The sequence below is a fragment of the Lonchura striata genome, chromosome 3, assembly GCF_050655825.1.
Source record: "Lonchura striata isolate lonStrDom1 chromosome 3, ASM5065582v1, whole genome shotgun sequence".
NCBI classification, from domain to species: domain Eukaryota; kingdom Metazoa; phylum Chordata; class Aves; order Passeriformes; family Estrildidae; genus Lonchura; species Lonchura striata.
In genome coordinates, this window is record NC_140705.1 from 1911831 (window position 1) to 1924602 (window position 12772).

The following is a 12772-nucleotide window of genomic DNA, read 5'->3' on the forward strand; positions in this document are numbered from 1 at the left end:
AAAATAGTAAAAAACCGGGAAAAATTTGGGAACAACTTGGGGAAAGTTTTGGGAAATTTGGGAAATTTGGGAATATTTTGTTTTGACACTGTGGAGAAGCGGCGGTGCGTGCAGGGGCAAAAATCGGGGAAAAATCGTGAAAAAATCAGAAAAAATGGGAAAAATTTGGGAAAAAATGGTAAAAAATCAGGGAAAAATGGGGGAAAAATGGAGAAAAAATGGGTAAACTTTGGGAAAACTTTGGGAAACTGTTGGGAAATGTTGGGAATCTTCGGACTTTGGCTTCGGCGGCGTGGAGAAGCGGCGGCGCGAGCAGGGGCGATAAATTGGGGAAAAATAGTGAAAAAATCAGAAAAAAATGGGAAAAAATTGTAAAAAATTTGGGAAAAAATGAGTAAAAAATGGGAAAACTTTGGGAAAATGTTGGGAAAATATTGGGAAATTTGGGACTATTTTGGTTTGACACTGCGGAGAAGCAGGCGTGCGAGCAGGGGCAAAAATCAGGGAAAAATAGTGAAAAAATCAGAAAAAATGGGAAAAATTTGGGAAAAAATGGTAAAAAATCAGGAAAAAATGGTAAAAAATGGGGTAAAAAAAGGGAAAATATTGGGAAAAGTTGGGAATCTTTGGATTTTTGGCTTCGGCGGTGCGGAGAAGCGGCGGCGCGAGCAGGAGCAATAAATTGGGGGAAAAATAGTGAAAAAATCAGAAAAAAAAGGGAAAAAAATTGGGAAAAAAAGTAAAAAATCAGGAAAACATGGTAAAAAATGGGTAAAAAATGGGTAAAAAAATGGGAAAATGTTGGGAAAAGTTGGGAATCTTTGGAATTTGGTTTCAGCAGCACGGAGAAGTGGCGGTGCGAACAGGAGCAATAAATTGGGGAAAAAATAATGAAAGAATCAGAAAAAAATGGGAAAAATTTGGGAAAAAATTGTAAAAAATTTGGGAAAAAATTAGTAAAAAATGGGAAAACTTTGGGAAAATGTTGGGAAAATATTGGGAAATTTGGGAATATTTTGGTTTGACACTGCGGAGAAGCAGGCGTGCGAGCAGGGGCAAAAATCGGGGAAAAAATTTTGGAAAAATCTGAAAAAAATGGGAAAAAATTTGGGAAAAAATGGTAAAAAATCAGAAAAAAATGGTAAAAAATGGGGTAAAAAAAGGGAAAATATTGGGAAAAGTTGGGAATCTTTGGACTTTGGCTTCGGCAGCGCGGAGAAGCGGCGGCGCGAGCAGGAGCGATAAATTGGGAAAAAATAGTGAAAAAATCAGAAAAAAATGGGAAAAAATTGGGGAAAAAATTGGGGAAAAAATGGGGAAAAAATGGGAGAACTTTGGGAAACTGTTGGGAAAAGTTGGGAATCTTTGGACTTTGGCTTTGGCAGCGCGGAGAAGCGGCGGCGCGAGCAGGAGTGATAAATTGGGGGAAAAATAGTGAAAAAATCAGAAAGAAATGGGGAAAAATTGGGAAAAACTTGGGGAAAGTTTGGGAAAATTTGGGAATATTTTGGTTTGACACTGCGGAGAAGCAGGCGTGCGAGCAGGGGCAAAAATTGGGGAAAAAATCGTGAAAAAATCAGAAACAAATGGTAAAAAATGGGGGAAAAATGGTAAAAAATGGGGGAAAAATGGGAAAACTGTGGGAAACTGTTGGGAAAAGTTGGGAATCTTTGGACTTTGGCTTCGGCGGTGTGGAGAAGCGGCGGCATGAGCAGGGGCGATAAATCGGGGAAAAAATTTTGAAAAAATCAGAAAAAAATGGGAAAAAATTGTAAAAAGTTTGGGAAAAAATGAGTAAAAAATGGGAAAACTTTGGGAAAATGTTGGGAAAATATTGGGAAATTTGGGAATATTTTGGTTTGACACTGCGGAGAAGCAGGCGTGTGAGCAGGGGCAAAAATCGGGGAAAAAATTTTGAAAAAATCCGAAAAAAATGGGAAAAAATTTGGCAAAAAATGGTAAAAAATCAGGAAAAAATGGTAAAAAATGGGGTAAAAAAAGGGAAAATATTGGGAAAAGTTGGGAATCTTTGGACTTTTGGCTTCGGCAGCGCGGAGAAGCGGCGGCGCGAGCAGGAGCGATAAATTGGGGAAAAAATAGTGAAAAAATCAGAAAAAAATGGGAAAAATTGGGGAAAAAATGGGAGAACTTTGGGAAACTGTTGGGAAAATATTGGGAATATTTGGAATTTGGCTTCGGCAGCGCGGAGAAGCGGCAGCGCGAGCAGGGGCGATAAATTGGGGAAAAATAGTGAAAAAATCAGAAAGAAATGGGAAAAAAATTGGGAAAAAAAGTAAAAAATCAGGAAAAGTTGGTAAAAAATGGGTAAAAAATAGGTAAAAAAATGGGAAAATGTTGGGAAAAGTTGGGAATCTTTGGAATTTGGCTTCGGCAGCGCGGAGAAGCGGCGGCGCGAACAGGAGCGATAAATTGGGGAAAAAATAGTGAAAAAATCAGAAAAAAATGGGAAAAATTTGGGAAAAACTTGGGGAAAGTTTGGGAAAATTTGGGAATATTTTGGTTTGATACTGTGGAGAAGCAGGCGTGCGAGCAGGGGCAAAAATCGGGGAAAAAAATTTTGAAAAAATCCGAAAAAAATGGGAAAAAATGGGGGGAAAATGGTAAAAAATCAGGAAAAAATGGTAAAAAATGGGGTAAAAAAAGGGAAAATATTGGGAAAAGTTGGGAATCTTTGGACTTTGGCTTCGGCGGTGTGGAGAAGCGGCGGCATGAGCAGGGGCGATAAATCGGGGAAAAAATTTTGAAAAAATCAGAAAAAAATGGGAAAAAATTGTAAAAAATTTGGGAAAAAATGAGTAAAAAATGGGAAAACTTTGGGAAAATGTTGGGAAAATGTTGGGAAATTTGGGAATATTTTGGTTTGACACTGCGGAGAAGCAGGCGTGCGAGCAGGGGCAAAAATCGGGGAAAAAAATTTTGAAAAAATCCGAAAAAAATGGGAAAAAATGGGGGAAAAATGGTAAAAAATCAGAAAAAAATGGGGAAAAAATGGGAGAACTTTGGGAAACTGTTGGGAAAAGTTGGGAATCTTTGGAATTTGGTTTCGGCAGCGCGGAGAAGCGGCGGCGCGAGCAGGAGCGGCGCTACCTGGCCGAGCTGGCCGAGCTGCTGTCGGCGCACCCGGGCGAGTTGGACTCGCTGGGCAAAGCCGAGCACGGCCTCGCCCTGAAGAAAACCGTGGATCAGATCCAGCAGATCAAACGGCTCGAGCAGGGTGAGGAGCCCCCAAAATCGGGGGAAATTTGGGGGGAGTTTGGTGAAAATTCGGGGGGAAATCGGGGATAAATTGGGGGGAAAATTGGGGAAGTTTGGTAAAAATTCGGGGGAAAATCGGGGATAAATTGGGGTAAAATCGGGGGGAAAATTGGGGGAGTTTGGTAAAAATTCGGGGGAAAATTGGGGATAAATTGGGGGAAAATCGGGGGGAAAATCAGGGGGAGTTTGGTGAAAATTGGGGATAAATTGGGGGGAAAATGCGGGAAAATCAGGGGAAGTTTGGTAAAAATTCGAAGAATAATTGGGGATAAATTGGGGGGAAAATGAGGGGAGTTTGGTAATAATTTGGAGACAAATAGGGGAAAATCTGGGGGAAAATGGGGGGGAGAATTGGGGGAAATTTGGTAAAAATTTGGGGAAAATTCAAGGGTAAATTGGGGGAAATCGGGGAAATATTGGGGGAAATTTGGCAACAATTTGGAGAAAAATCGGGGAAAATCGGGGCAAAATTGGGGGAAAATCAGGGGGAAAATGGGGGGAGTTTGGTAAAAATTTGGGGAAAATCGGGGATAAATTGGGGGTAAATGGGGGAAAATCAACGGGAAAATGAGGGGAGTTTGGTAATAATTTGGAGAAAAATAGGGGAAAATTGGGGGAAAATCGGGGGGAAAATGGAGGGAGTTTGGCAACAATTCGGAGAAAATTTGGGGGAAAGTTGGGGGAAAATCCGAGGAAAAATTGGGGGAAATTTGGTAAAAATTTGGAGAAAACTTGGAGAAAATTCAGGGGTAAATTGGGGGAAAAATGGGGGGAAATTTGGGGAAAAATGAGGGGAAATTTGGGGAAAAATTGGGGAAAATTGGGGCAAAATTGGGAGGGAAATCAGGGAAAAATGGGGGAAGTTTGGTAAAAATTTGGAGAAAATTTGGGGAAAATTGGGGGAAAACAGGGAAGTTTGGTAAAAATTTGGGGAATATTTCAGGAAAATTTGGGGTGAAAATGGGGGAAAATTGGGGGAAGTTTGGTAATTGGAGAAATTTGGAGAAAATTCAGGGGGAAATTTGGGGAAAATCAGGAGAAAATGGGGGAAGTTTGGTAAGAATTTGGAGAAAATTTAGGGAAAATTCAGGGGAGAAATGGGGAAAATTGGGGGGGAAATGGGGAAAGTTTGGTAAAAATTTGGAGAAAATTTGGGGAGAATTCAGGGGAAAATAGGGAAAAAAAGTCAGGAAAAATCTGGAAAATTTGGGGAAAAATCCGGAAAATTTGGGGGGAAAGTGGGAAAAGTTGGGAAAATTTAGGGGAAAATTTAGGGGAAAATTCAGGAAAAAAATTAGGGAAGAATTCAGGGGAAATTTGGGGAAAGTTTTGGGGAAAATTCGGGGGAAATTTGGGGGAAATTTGGGAAAAAATGTGTAAACAGGGAAAAATTGGGACGAGCTAGGAAAATCTTGGGAAAATTTTGGGAAAATTTAGGGGAAAATTCAGAGAAAGTTTAGAGGAAAATTCAGGGGAAAATTGGGAAAAATTCAGGAAAAATCAGGGAAATTTTGGGGAAATCTAAGGGAAAATTTGGTTGAAAATTAAGAAAAAAATGGGGAAAGAGCTGGAAATTTTGGGAGAAAAAGCCGGAAAATGAGGGGGGAGATGGGTGAATGTTTTCCCGCGGATTTGGGGATGAAATTGGGGAATTCCGCCCTGGCAGAGAGCGCGGCCGATGACGAGGTGCAGAAATCCGACGTCTCCTCCAGCAGCCAGGGCGTCATCGAGAAGGAGGCGCTGGGGCCGCTCCTGCTCGAGGTGGGAAAAATCCCAAAATCCGGGATCGGGTCGGGAGAGGCGGGGTCGGGGTCCGGATCGGGATCCGGATCGGGGTCGGGATCGGGATCTGGATCGGGGTTGGGAGAGGCGGGGTCCGGATCCGGATTGGGATCCGGATCGGGGTCGGGATCGGGATCCAGATCGGGGTCGGGAGAGGCGGGGTCGGGGTCCGGATCGGGATCCGGATCGGGGTCGGGATTGGGATCCGGATTGGGATTGGGAGAGGAGGGGTCAGGATTGGGATCCAGATTGGGGTCAGGAGAGGCGGGGTCCAGATCGGGATCCGGATCCGGATCGGGGTCGGGAGAGGCGGGGTCAGGATCCGGATCGGGATTGGGATCGGGATCGGGATTGGGATTGTGATCAGGATTGGGATTGGGATTGGGATCAGGATTGGGTCAGGGAGAGGCGGGGTCCGGATCGGGATCCGGATCCGGATCGGGGTCGGGAGAGGCGGGGTCAGGATCTGGATCGGGATTGGGATCGGGATTGGGATCAGGATTGGGTCAGGGAGAGGCAGGGTCGGGGTCCGGATCCGGATCCAGATCGGGGTCGGGAGAGGCGGGGTCGGGGTCCGGATCAGGATTGGGATCGGGATTGGGATTGGGATTGGGATCAGGATTGGGTCAGGGAGAGGCGGGGTTGGGGTCCGGATCCAGATCCCGATCGGGAGAGGCGGGGTCAGGATCCGGATCAGGATTGGGATCGGGATTGGGATCGGGATCGGGATTGGGATTGGGTCAGGGAGAGGCGGGGTCCGGATCGGGATCCGGATCCGGATTGGGGTCGGGAGAGGCGGGGTCAGGATCCGGATTGGGATTGGGATTGGGATTGGGATTGGGATTGGGATTGGGATTGGGATTGGGATTGGGATTGGGTCGGGGAGAGGCGGGGTCAGGGTCCAGATCCAGATCTGGATCCAGATCGGGGTCAGGATTGGGAGAGGTGGGGTCAGGATCGGGATTGGGATCGGGATCGGGATTGGGTCGGGGAGAGGTGGGGTCGGGGTCGGGATTGGGACCGGAATCGGGATCGGGATCGGGATCGGGATCGGGATCGGGATTGGGATCGGGATCGGGATCGGGATCGGGATCGGGATCGGGATCGGGATCGGGATCGGGATCGGGATCGGGATCGGGATCGGGATCGGGATCGGGATCGGGATCGGGATTGGGATCGGGATCGGGATCGGGATCGGGATTGGGATCGGGATTGGGATCGGGATCGGGATCGGGTTGGGGAGAGGCGGGGTCAGGATCCAGATTGGGATCGGGATTGGGATTAGGATTGGGATCAGGATCAGGATTGGGATCGGGATTGGGATTGGGAGAGGCGGCGTCAGGATCCGGATCGGGATCAGGATCGGGATCAGGATTCGTTTTAGGATTAGGATGGGGATCAGGATTAGGATCAGGATTGGGATCAGGATCAGGATTAGGATGGGGATCAGGATTAGGATCAGGATCACGATCAGGATCAGGATTAGGATTGGGATCAGCATTAGGATCAGGATTAGTTTTAGGATTAGGTTTAGGATTAGGTTTAGCATTAGGATCAGGATCAGGATTAGGATTACTTTTGGGATTAGGATTAGGATCAGGACCAGGATCAGTTCTAGGATAAGGATCAGGATCAGGTTTAGGATCAGGATTGGGATCAGGATTAGGATCAGGATTGGGTTCAGGATCAGGAGGTTTAGGATCAGGATCAGGATTCATTTTAGGATCAGGATTGGGGTCAAGATCAGGGTTAGTTTTAGGATTAGGATGAGGATTGGGATCAGGATCAGGATTAGGATCAGGATTGGAATCAGGATTAGGATCGGGATCAGGATCAGGATTAGGATCAGGATTAGGATCAGGATCAGGACTAGGATCGGGGTTGGGATCTGGATCAGGATCCGTTTTAGGATTAGGATTGGGATCAGGATTAGGATCAGGATCATGATCAGGATCAGGATTAGGATCGGGATCAGGATCAGGATTAGGATCGGGGTTGGGATCTGGATCAGGATCCATTTTAGGCTCAGGACTGGGATCAGGATCAGGATTAGTTTTAGATCAGGATCAGGATTAGGATTGGGATCAGGATCAGGATTGGGATCAGGATCAGGATCAGGAATCTTTGGGCCAAAACCCTGGAATTTTTTCCCGTGTTTCCCACTCCAGGCCCAGGACAGTTTTTTTTGGTGGTGAACCACGAGGGCTGGGTCGTGTTCGTGTTGGAGAACGTGTCGGGATAATTGGGCTAAAACCTCGGAATTCTTTCCCATTTTTGTGATATATGAGATCAAACCTTGGAGTTTCTTTCCATTTTTTCCCCATTTTCAGGCTATTTGTGATAAAACCTTGGATTTTCTTTCTGTTTTTTCCCCATTTTGGGGATATTTAGGATAAAACCTTGGAATTTTTTCCTGTTTGTGTCCCTGGAGGGGTTTTTCTTTGTGATGAACCGTGAGGGCCGGATCAACGTCACTGGATATTTGGGATAAAACCTTGGAGTTCTTTCCCATTTTGGTGTTATTTGGGCTAAAATCTTGGAATTGTCTCCAAATTTCATGATACTTAAGATAAAACCTTGGAATTCTTTCCCATTTTGGGGATAGTTGAGATAAAACCTTGGAATTCTTTCCCGTTTTCATGACAGTTGAGATCAAACCTTGGATTTTCTTCCCATTTTTGTCTCATTTTGGAGATATTTTGGCTAAAACCTTGGGTTTTTTCCTGACTTTTCCCCATTTTTGGAATATTTGGGATGAAATTCCTGGAATTTTTTTCCCATTTTTCCCACCCCAGGCTCTGGATGGGTTTTTCTTGGTGGTGAACTGCGAGGGCCGGGTTGCGTTCACGTTGGAGAAGGTGTCGGGATAATTGGGCTAAAACCTCGGGATTTTTCCTGATTTTCAGTCTATTTGGGCTAAAATCTCCAGAGTTTTTCCTAATTTTGGGGATATTTCAGCTAAAACCTTGGAATTTTTTCCCGTGTTTCCATTCTCCAGGCCCTGGACGGTTTTTTCTTCGTGGTGAACCGCGAGGGCCGCATCGTGTTCGTGTCGGAGAACGTGTGGGATAATTGGACTAAAACCTTGGAATTCTTTGCCATTTTGGGAATATTTGGGCTAAAACCTTGGAATTTTTTCCCGTTTTTCCCTTTCCCAGGCCCTGGATGGATTTTTCTTCGTGGTGAACCGCGAGGGCCGCATCGTGTTCGTGTCGGAGAACGTCACAGAATATTTGAGATAAAACCTTGGAATTTTTCCCAATTTTCAGTACATTTGAGCTAAAACCTTGGAATTTTTTCCCGTTTTTCCTTTCCCAGGCCCTGGATGGTTTTTTCTTCGTGGTGAACCGCGAGGGCCGCATCGTGTTCGTGTCGGAGAACGTCACAGAATATTTGAGATAAAACCTTGGAATTTTTCCCAATTTTCAGTACATTTGAGCTAAAACCTTGGAATTTTTTCCCGTTTTTCCTTTCCCAGGCCCTGGATGGTTTTTTCTTCGTGGTGAACCGCGAGGGCCACATCGCGTTCGTTTTGGAGAACGTGTCGGGATAATTGGGCTAAAACCTTGGAATTCTTTGCCATTTTGGGAATATTTGGGCTAAAACCCTGGAATTTTTTCCAGTTTTTCCCTTTCCCAGGCCCTGGACGGTTTTTTCTTCGTGGTGAACCGCGAGGGCCGCATTGTGTTCGTGTCGGAGAACGTGTGGGATAATTGGGCTAAAACCTTGGAATTCTTTGCCATTTTGGGAATATTTGGGCTAAAACCTTGGAATTTTTTCCCGTTTTTCCCTTTTCCAGGCCCTGGACGGTTTTTTCTTCGTGGTGAACCGCGAGGGCCGCATCGGGTTCGTGTCAGAGAACGTGTCGGGATAATTGGACTAAAACCTTGGAATTTTTCCCAATTTTCAGTACATTTGAGCTAAAACCCTGGAATTTTTTCCCGTTTTTCCCTTTCCCAGGCCCTGGATGGATTTTTCTTCGTGGTGAACCGCGAGGGCCGCATCGTGTTCGTGTCGGAGAACGTGTGGGATAATTGGACTAAAACCTTGGAATTCTTTGCCATTTTGGGAATATTTGGGCTAAAATCTCTGGAATTTTTTCCCGTTTTTCCCTTTTCCAGGCCCTGGACGGTTTTTTCTTCGTGGTGAACCGCGAGGGCCGCATCGGGTTCGTGTCAGAGAACGTGTCGGGATAATTGGACTAAAACCTTGGAATTTTTCCCAATTTTCAGTACATTTGAGCTAAAACCCTGGAATTTTTTCCCGTTTTTCCCTTTCCCAGGTCCTGGACGGTTTTTTCTTCGTGGTGAACCGCGAGGGCCGGATCACGTTCATGTTGGAGAACGTGTCGGGATAACTGGACTAAAACCTGGGAATTTTTCCCAATTTTCAGTACATTTGAGCTAAAACCTTGGAATTTTTTCCCGTTTTTCCCTTTTCCCAGGCCTTGGACGGTTTCTTCTTCGTGGTGAACCGCGAGGGCCGCATCGTGTTCGTGTCGGAGAACGTGTGGGATAATTGGGCTAAAACCTTGGAATTTTTCCCAATTTTCAGTACATTTGAGCTAAAACCCTGGAATTTTTTCCCGTTTTTCCCTTTCCCAGGCCCTGGACGGTTTTTTCTTCGTGGTGAACCGCGAGGACCGGATCACGTTCATGTTGGAGAACGTGTCGGGATAATTGGGCTAAAACCTTTGAATTCTTTGCCATTTTGGGAATATTTGGGCTAAAACCTTGGAATTTTTCCCAATTTTCAGTACATTTGAGCTAAAACCCTGGAATTTTTTCCCGTTTTTCCCTTTTCCCAGGCCCTGGATGGATTTTTCTTCGTGGTGAACCGCGAGGGCCGGATCGCGTTCATGTTGGAGAACGTGTTGGGATAATTGGACTAAAACCTTGGAATTCTTTGCCATTTTGGGAATATTTGGGCTAAAACCTTGGAATTTTTTCCCGTTTTTCCCTTTTCCAGGCCCTGGATGGATTTTTCTTCGTGGTGAACCGCGAGGGCCGCATCGTGTTCGTGTCGGAGAACGTGCGCGGGTACCTGGGCTTCGGGCAGGAGGAGCTGATGAACTCCAGCGTCTACAGCGTGCTGCACGTGGGCGACCACGCCCAGTTCGTGCGCAGCCTCCTGCCGCGCGCGCTGGGTACGGAGCTCGTTAGCGCCGCCTCGTTAGCGGGCCATTAGCGCCAGGGTCGTTAGAGCCGGGCTGCTTGGCGGGGTCATTAGAGCCGGGCTCCTTAGTGGGGTCATTAGAGCCGGGCTCGTTAGCGGGGTCATTAGAGCCGGGTTCATTAGAGCCGGCTCCTTAGCGGGGTCATTAGAGCCGGCTCGTTAGTGGGGTCGTTACAGCTGGCTCATTAGCGGGGTCATTAGAGCCGGGCTCGTTAGCGGGGTCATTAGAGCCGGGTTCATTAGAGCCGGCTCCTTAGCGGGGTCATTAGAGCCGGGCTCGTTAGGGGGGTCGTTAGAGCCGGGCTCATTAGCGGGGTCATTAGAGCCGGGCTCGTTACCGGGGTCATTAGAGCCGGGGTCATTAGAGCCGGGCTCCTTAGCGGGGTCATTAGAGCCGGCTCGTTAGTGGGGTCGTTACAGCTGGCTCATTAGCGGGGTCATTAGAGCCGGGCTCGTTAGCGGGGTCATTAGAGCCGGGTTCATTAGAGCCGGCTCGTTAGCGGGGTCATTAGAGCCGGGCTCGTTAGCGGGGTCATTAGAGCCGGGTTCATTAGAGCCGGCTCGTTAGCGGGGTCATTAGAGCCGGCTCGTTAGTGGGGTCGTTACAGCTGGCTCATTAGCGGGATCATTAGAGCCGGGCTCGTTAGCGGGGTCATTAGAACCGGGCTCGTTAGCAGGGTCATTAGAGCCGGGCTCCTTAGCGGGGTCATTAGAGCCGGCTCCTTAGTGGGGTCATTAGAGACGGGCTCGTTAGCGGGGTCGTTAAAGCCGGCTCGTTAGTGGGGTCATTACAGCTGGCTCATTAGCGGGGTCATTAGAACCGGGCTCGTTATTGGGGTCATTAGAGCCGGGGTCATTAGAGCCGGCTCGTTAGTGGGGTCATTAGAACCGGGCTCGTTAGCGGGGTCGTTAGAGCCGGGCTCGTTATCGGGGTCATTAGAGCCGGGTTCATTAGAGCCAGGCTCGTTAGCGGGGTCATTAGAGCCGGCTCGTTACCGGGGTCATTAGAGCCGGCTCGTTAGCGGGTCATTAGAGCCAGGCTCGTTAGCGGGGTCATTAGAGCCGGCTCGTTACCAGGGTCATTAGAACCAGGCTCGTTAGCGGGGTCGTTAGAGGGGCCGTTTATAGTTATATTTATTTCAGGAGCCGCTCCGGGAACTTTGGGAATTCCACAATTCCATGATCTGGCATCACTCCCATGTCCCTAATTCCCATTTTTCCGGATTTTTCCCAGTGCCGGATGCCGGTGTGGAACCCAAAATCCCGGGAATTTTTGGGAATTCCGTATCCTTCATTCCCATTTTTATCCCGTTTTTCCCAGTGACACCTTCCAGTGCCGGATGCCGGTGCGGAACCCCAAATCCCGGGGATTTTTGGGAATTCCCCGTCCCTAATTCCCATTTTTTCCCGTGTTTTCCCCAGTGAACGGCGTGCCGTGGCCGCCGGAGCCGGCGCGGCGCGGCAGCCGCACCTTCCAGTGCCGGATGCTGGTGCGGGCGGCGCCGGAGGCGGGCGCGGCGCCGGCGGAGGCGCGGCAGCGCTACGAGCCCATGCAGTGCTTCGCCGTCAGCCAGCCCCGCGCCTTCCAGGAGGAGGGGGAGGGTGCGGCGCCGCGCCGGGAGCAGCGGGATCGGGAGCGGGGATGGATGGAAGGGAATTTGGATTGGGGTTGGGCTTGGGGTTGGGGTTGGATGGAAGGGAATTTGGATTTGGGGTTGGATTTGGGGTTGGATGGAAGAGAATTGGGTTTGGATTTGGGGTTGGGATTGGGGTAGGGGTTGGATGGAAGAGAATTTGACTTGGGATTGGGGTTGGGATTGGGATGGGGATTGGGATTGGGATTGGATGGAGGAGAAGTTGGATTGGGGTTGGGGTTGGGCTTGGGCTTGGGTGGAAGAGAATTTGGATTTGGGGTTGGATGGAAGATAATTTGATTTGGGATTGGGGTTGGGATTGGGATGGGGATTGGGATTGGGATTGGGATTGGGATTGGGTTTGAATGGAAGAGAATTTGGATTTGGATTTGGATTTGGATTTGGGGTTGGGGTTGGACGGAAGAGAATTTGGGTTGGGATTGGGGTTGGGATTGGGATTGGGATTGGGGTTGGGATTGGGCTTGGATGGAAGAGAATTTGGATTTGGATTTGGGGTTGGGGTTGGATGGAAGATAATTTGACTTGGGATTGGGGTTGGGATTGGGATGGGGATTGGGATTGGGATTGGGATTGGATGGAGGAGAATTTGGATTTGGATTTGGGGTTGGGGTTGGATGGAAGAGAATTTGACTTGGGATTGGGGTTGGTATTGGGATGGGGATTGGGATTGGGGTTGGGATTGGGATTGGGATTGGATGGAAGAGAATTTGGATTTGGGGTTGGGGTTGGATGGAAGAGAATTGGGGTTGGATTTGGGGTTGGGGTTGGGATTGGGATTGGGATTGGGATTGGGATTGGGATTGGATGGAGGAGAAGTTGGATTGGGGTTGGGGTTGGGGTTGGATGGAAGAGAATTGGGGTTGGATTTGGGATTGGGATTGGGA

General features: G+C 47.9%; 1 protein-coding gene across 1 annotated transcript in view; it reads left to right on the forward strand.

The window, feature by feature from the left end:
* Positions 1-12772, forward strand: part of NCOA1 (nuclear receptor coactivator 1) — an 80474-nt gene that overhangs the window by 13395 nt on the left and 54307 nt on the right. Inside the window, exons 4-7 of the mRNA XM_085577292.1 lie at positions 3072-3235; positions 4943-5037; positions 10027-10204; positions 11656-11835. Coding sequence (XP_085433418.1) covers positions 3072-3235; positions 4943-5037; positions 10027-10204; positions 11656-11835 — 617 coding nt within the window. The remainder of the gene's footprint in view (positions 1-3071; positions 3236-4942; positions 5038-10026; positions 10205-11655; positions 11836-12772) is intronic.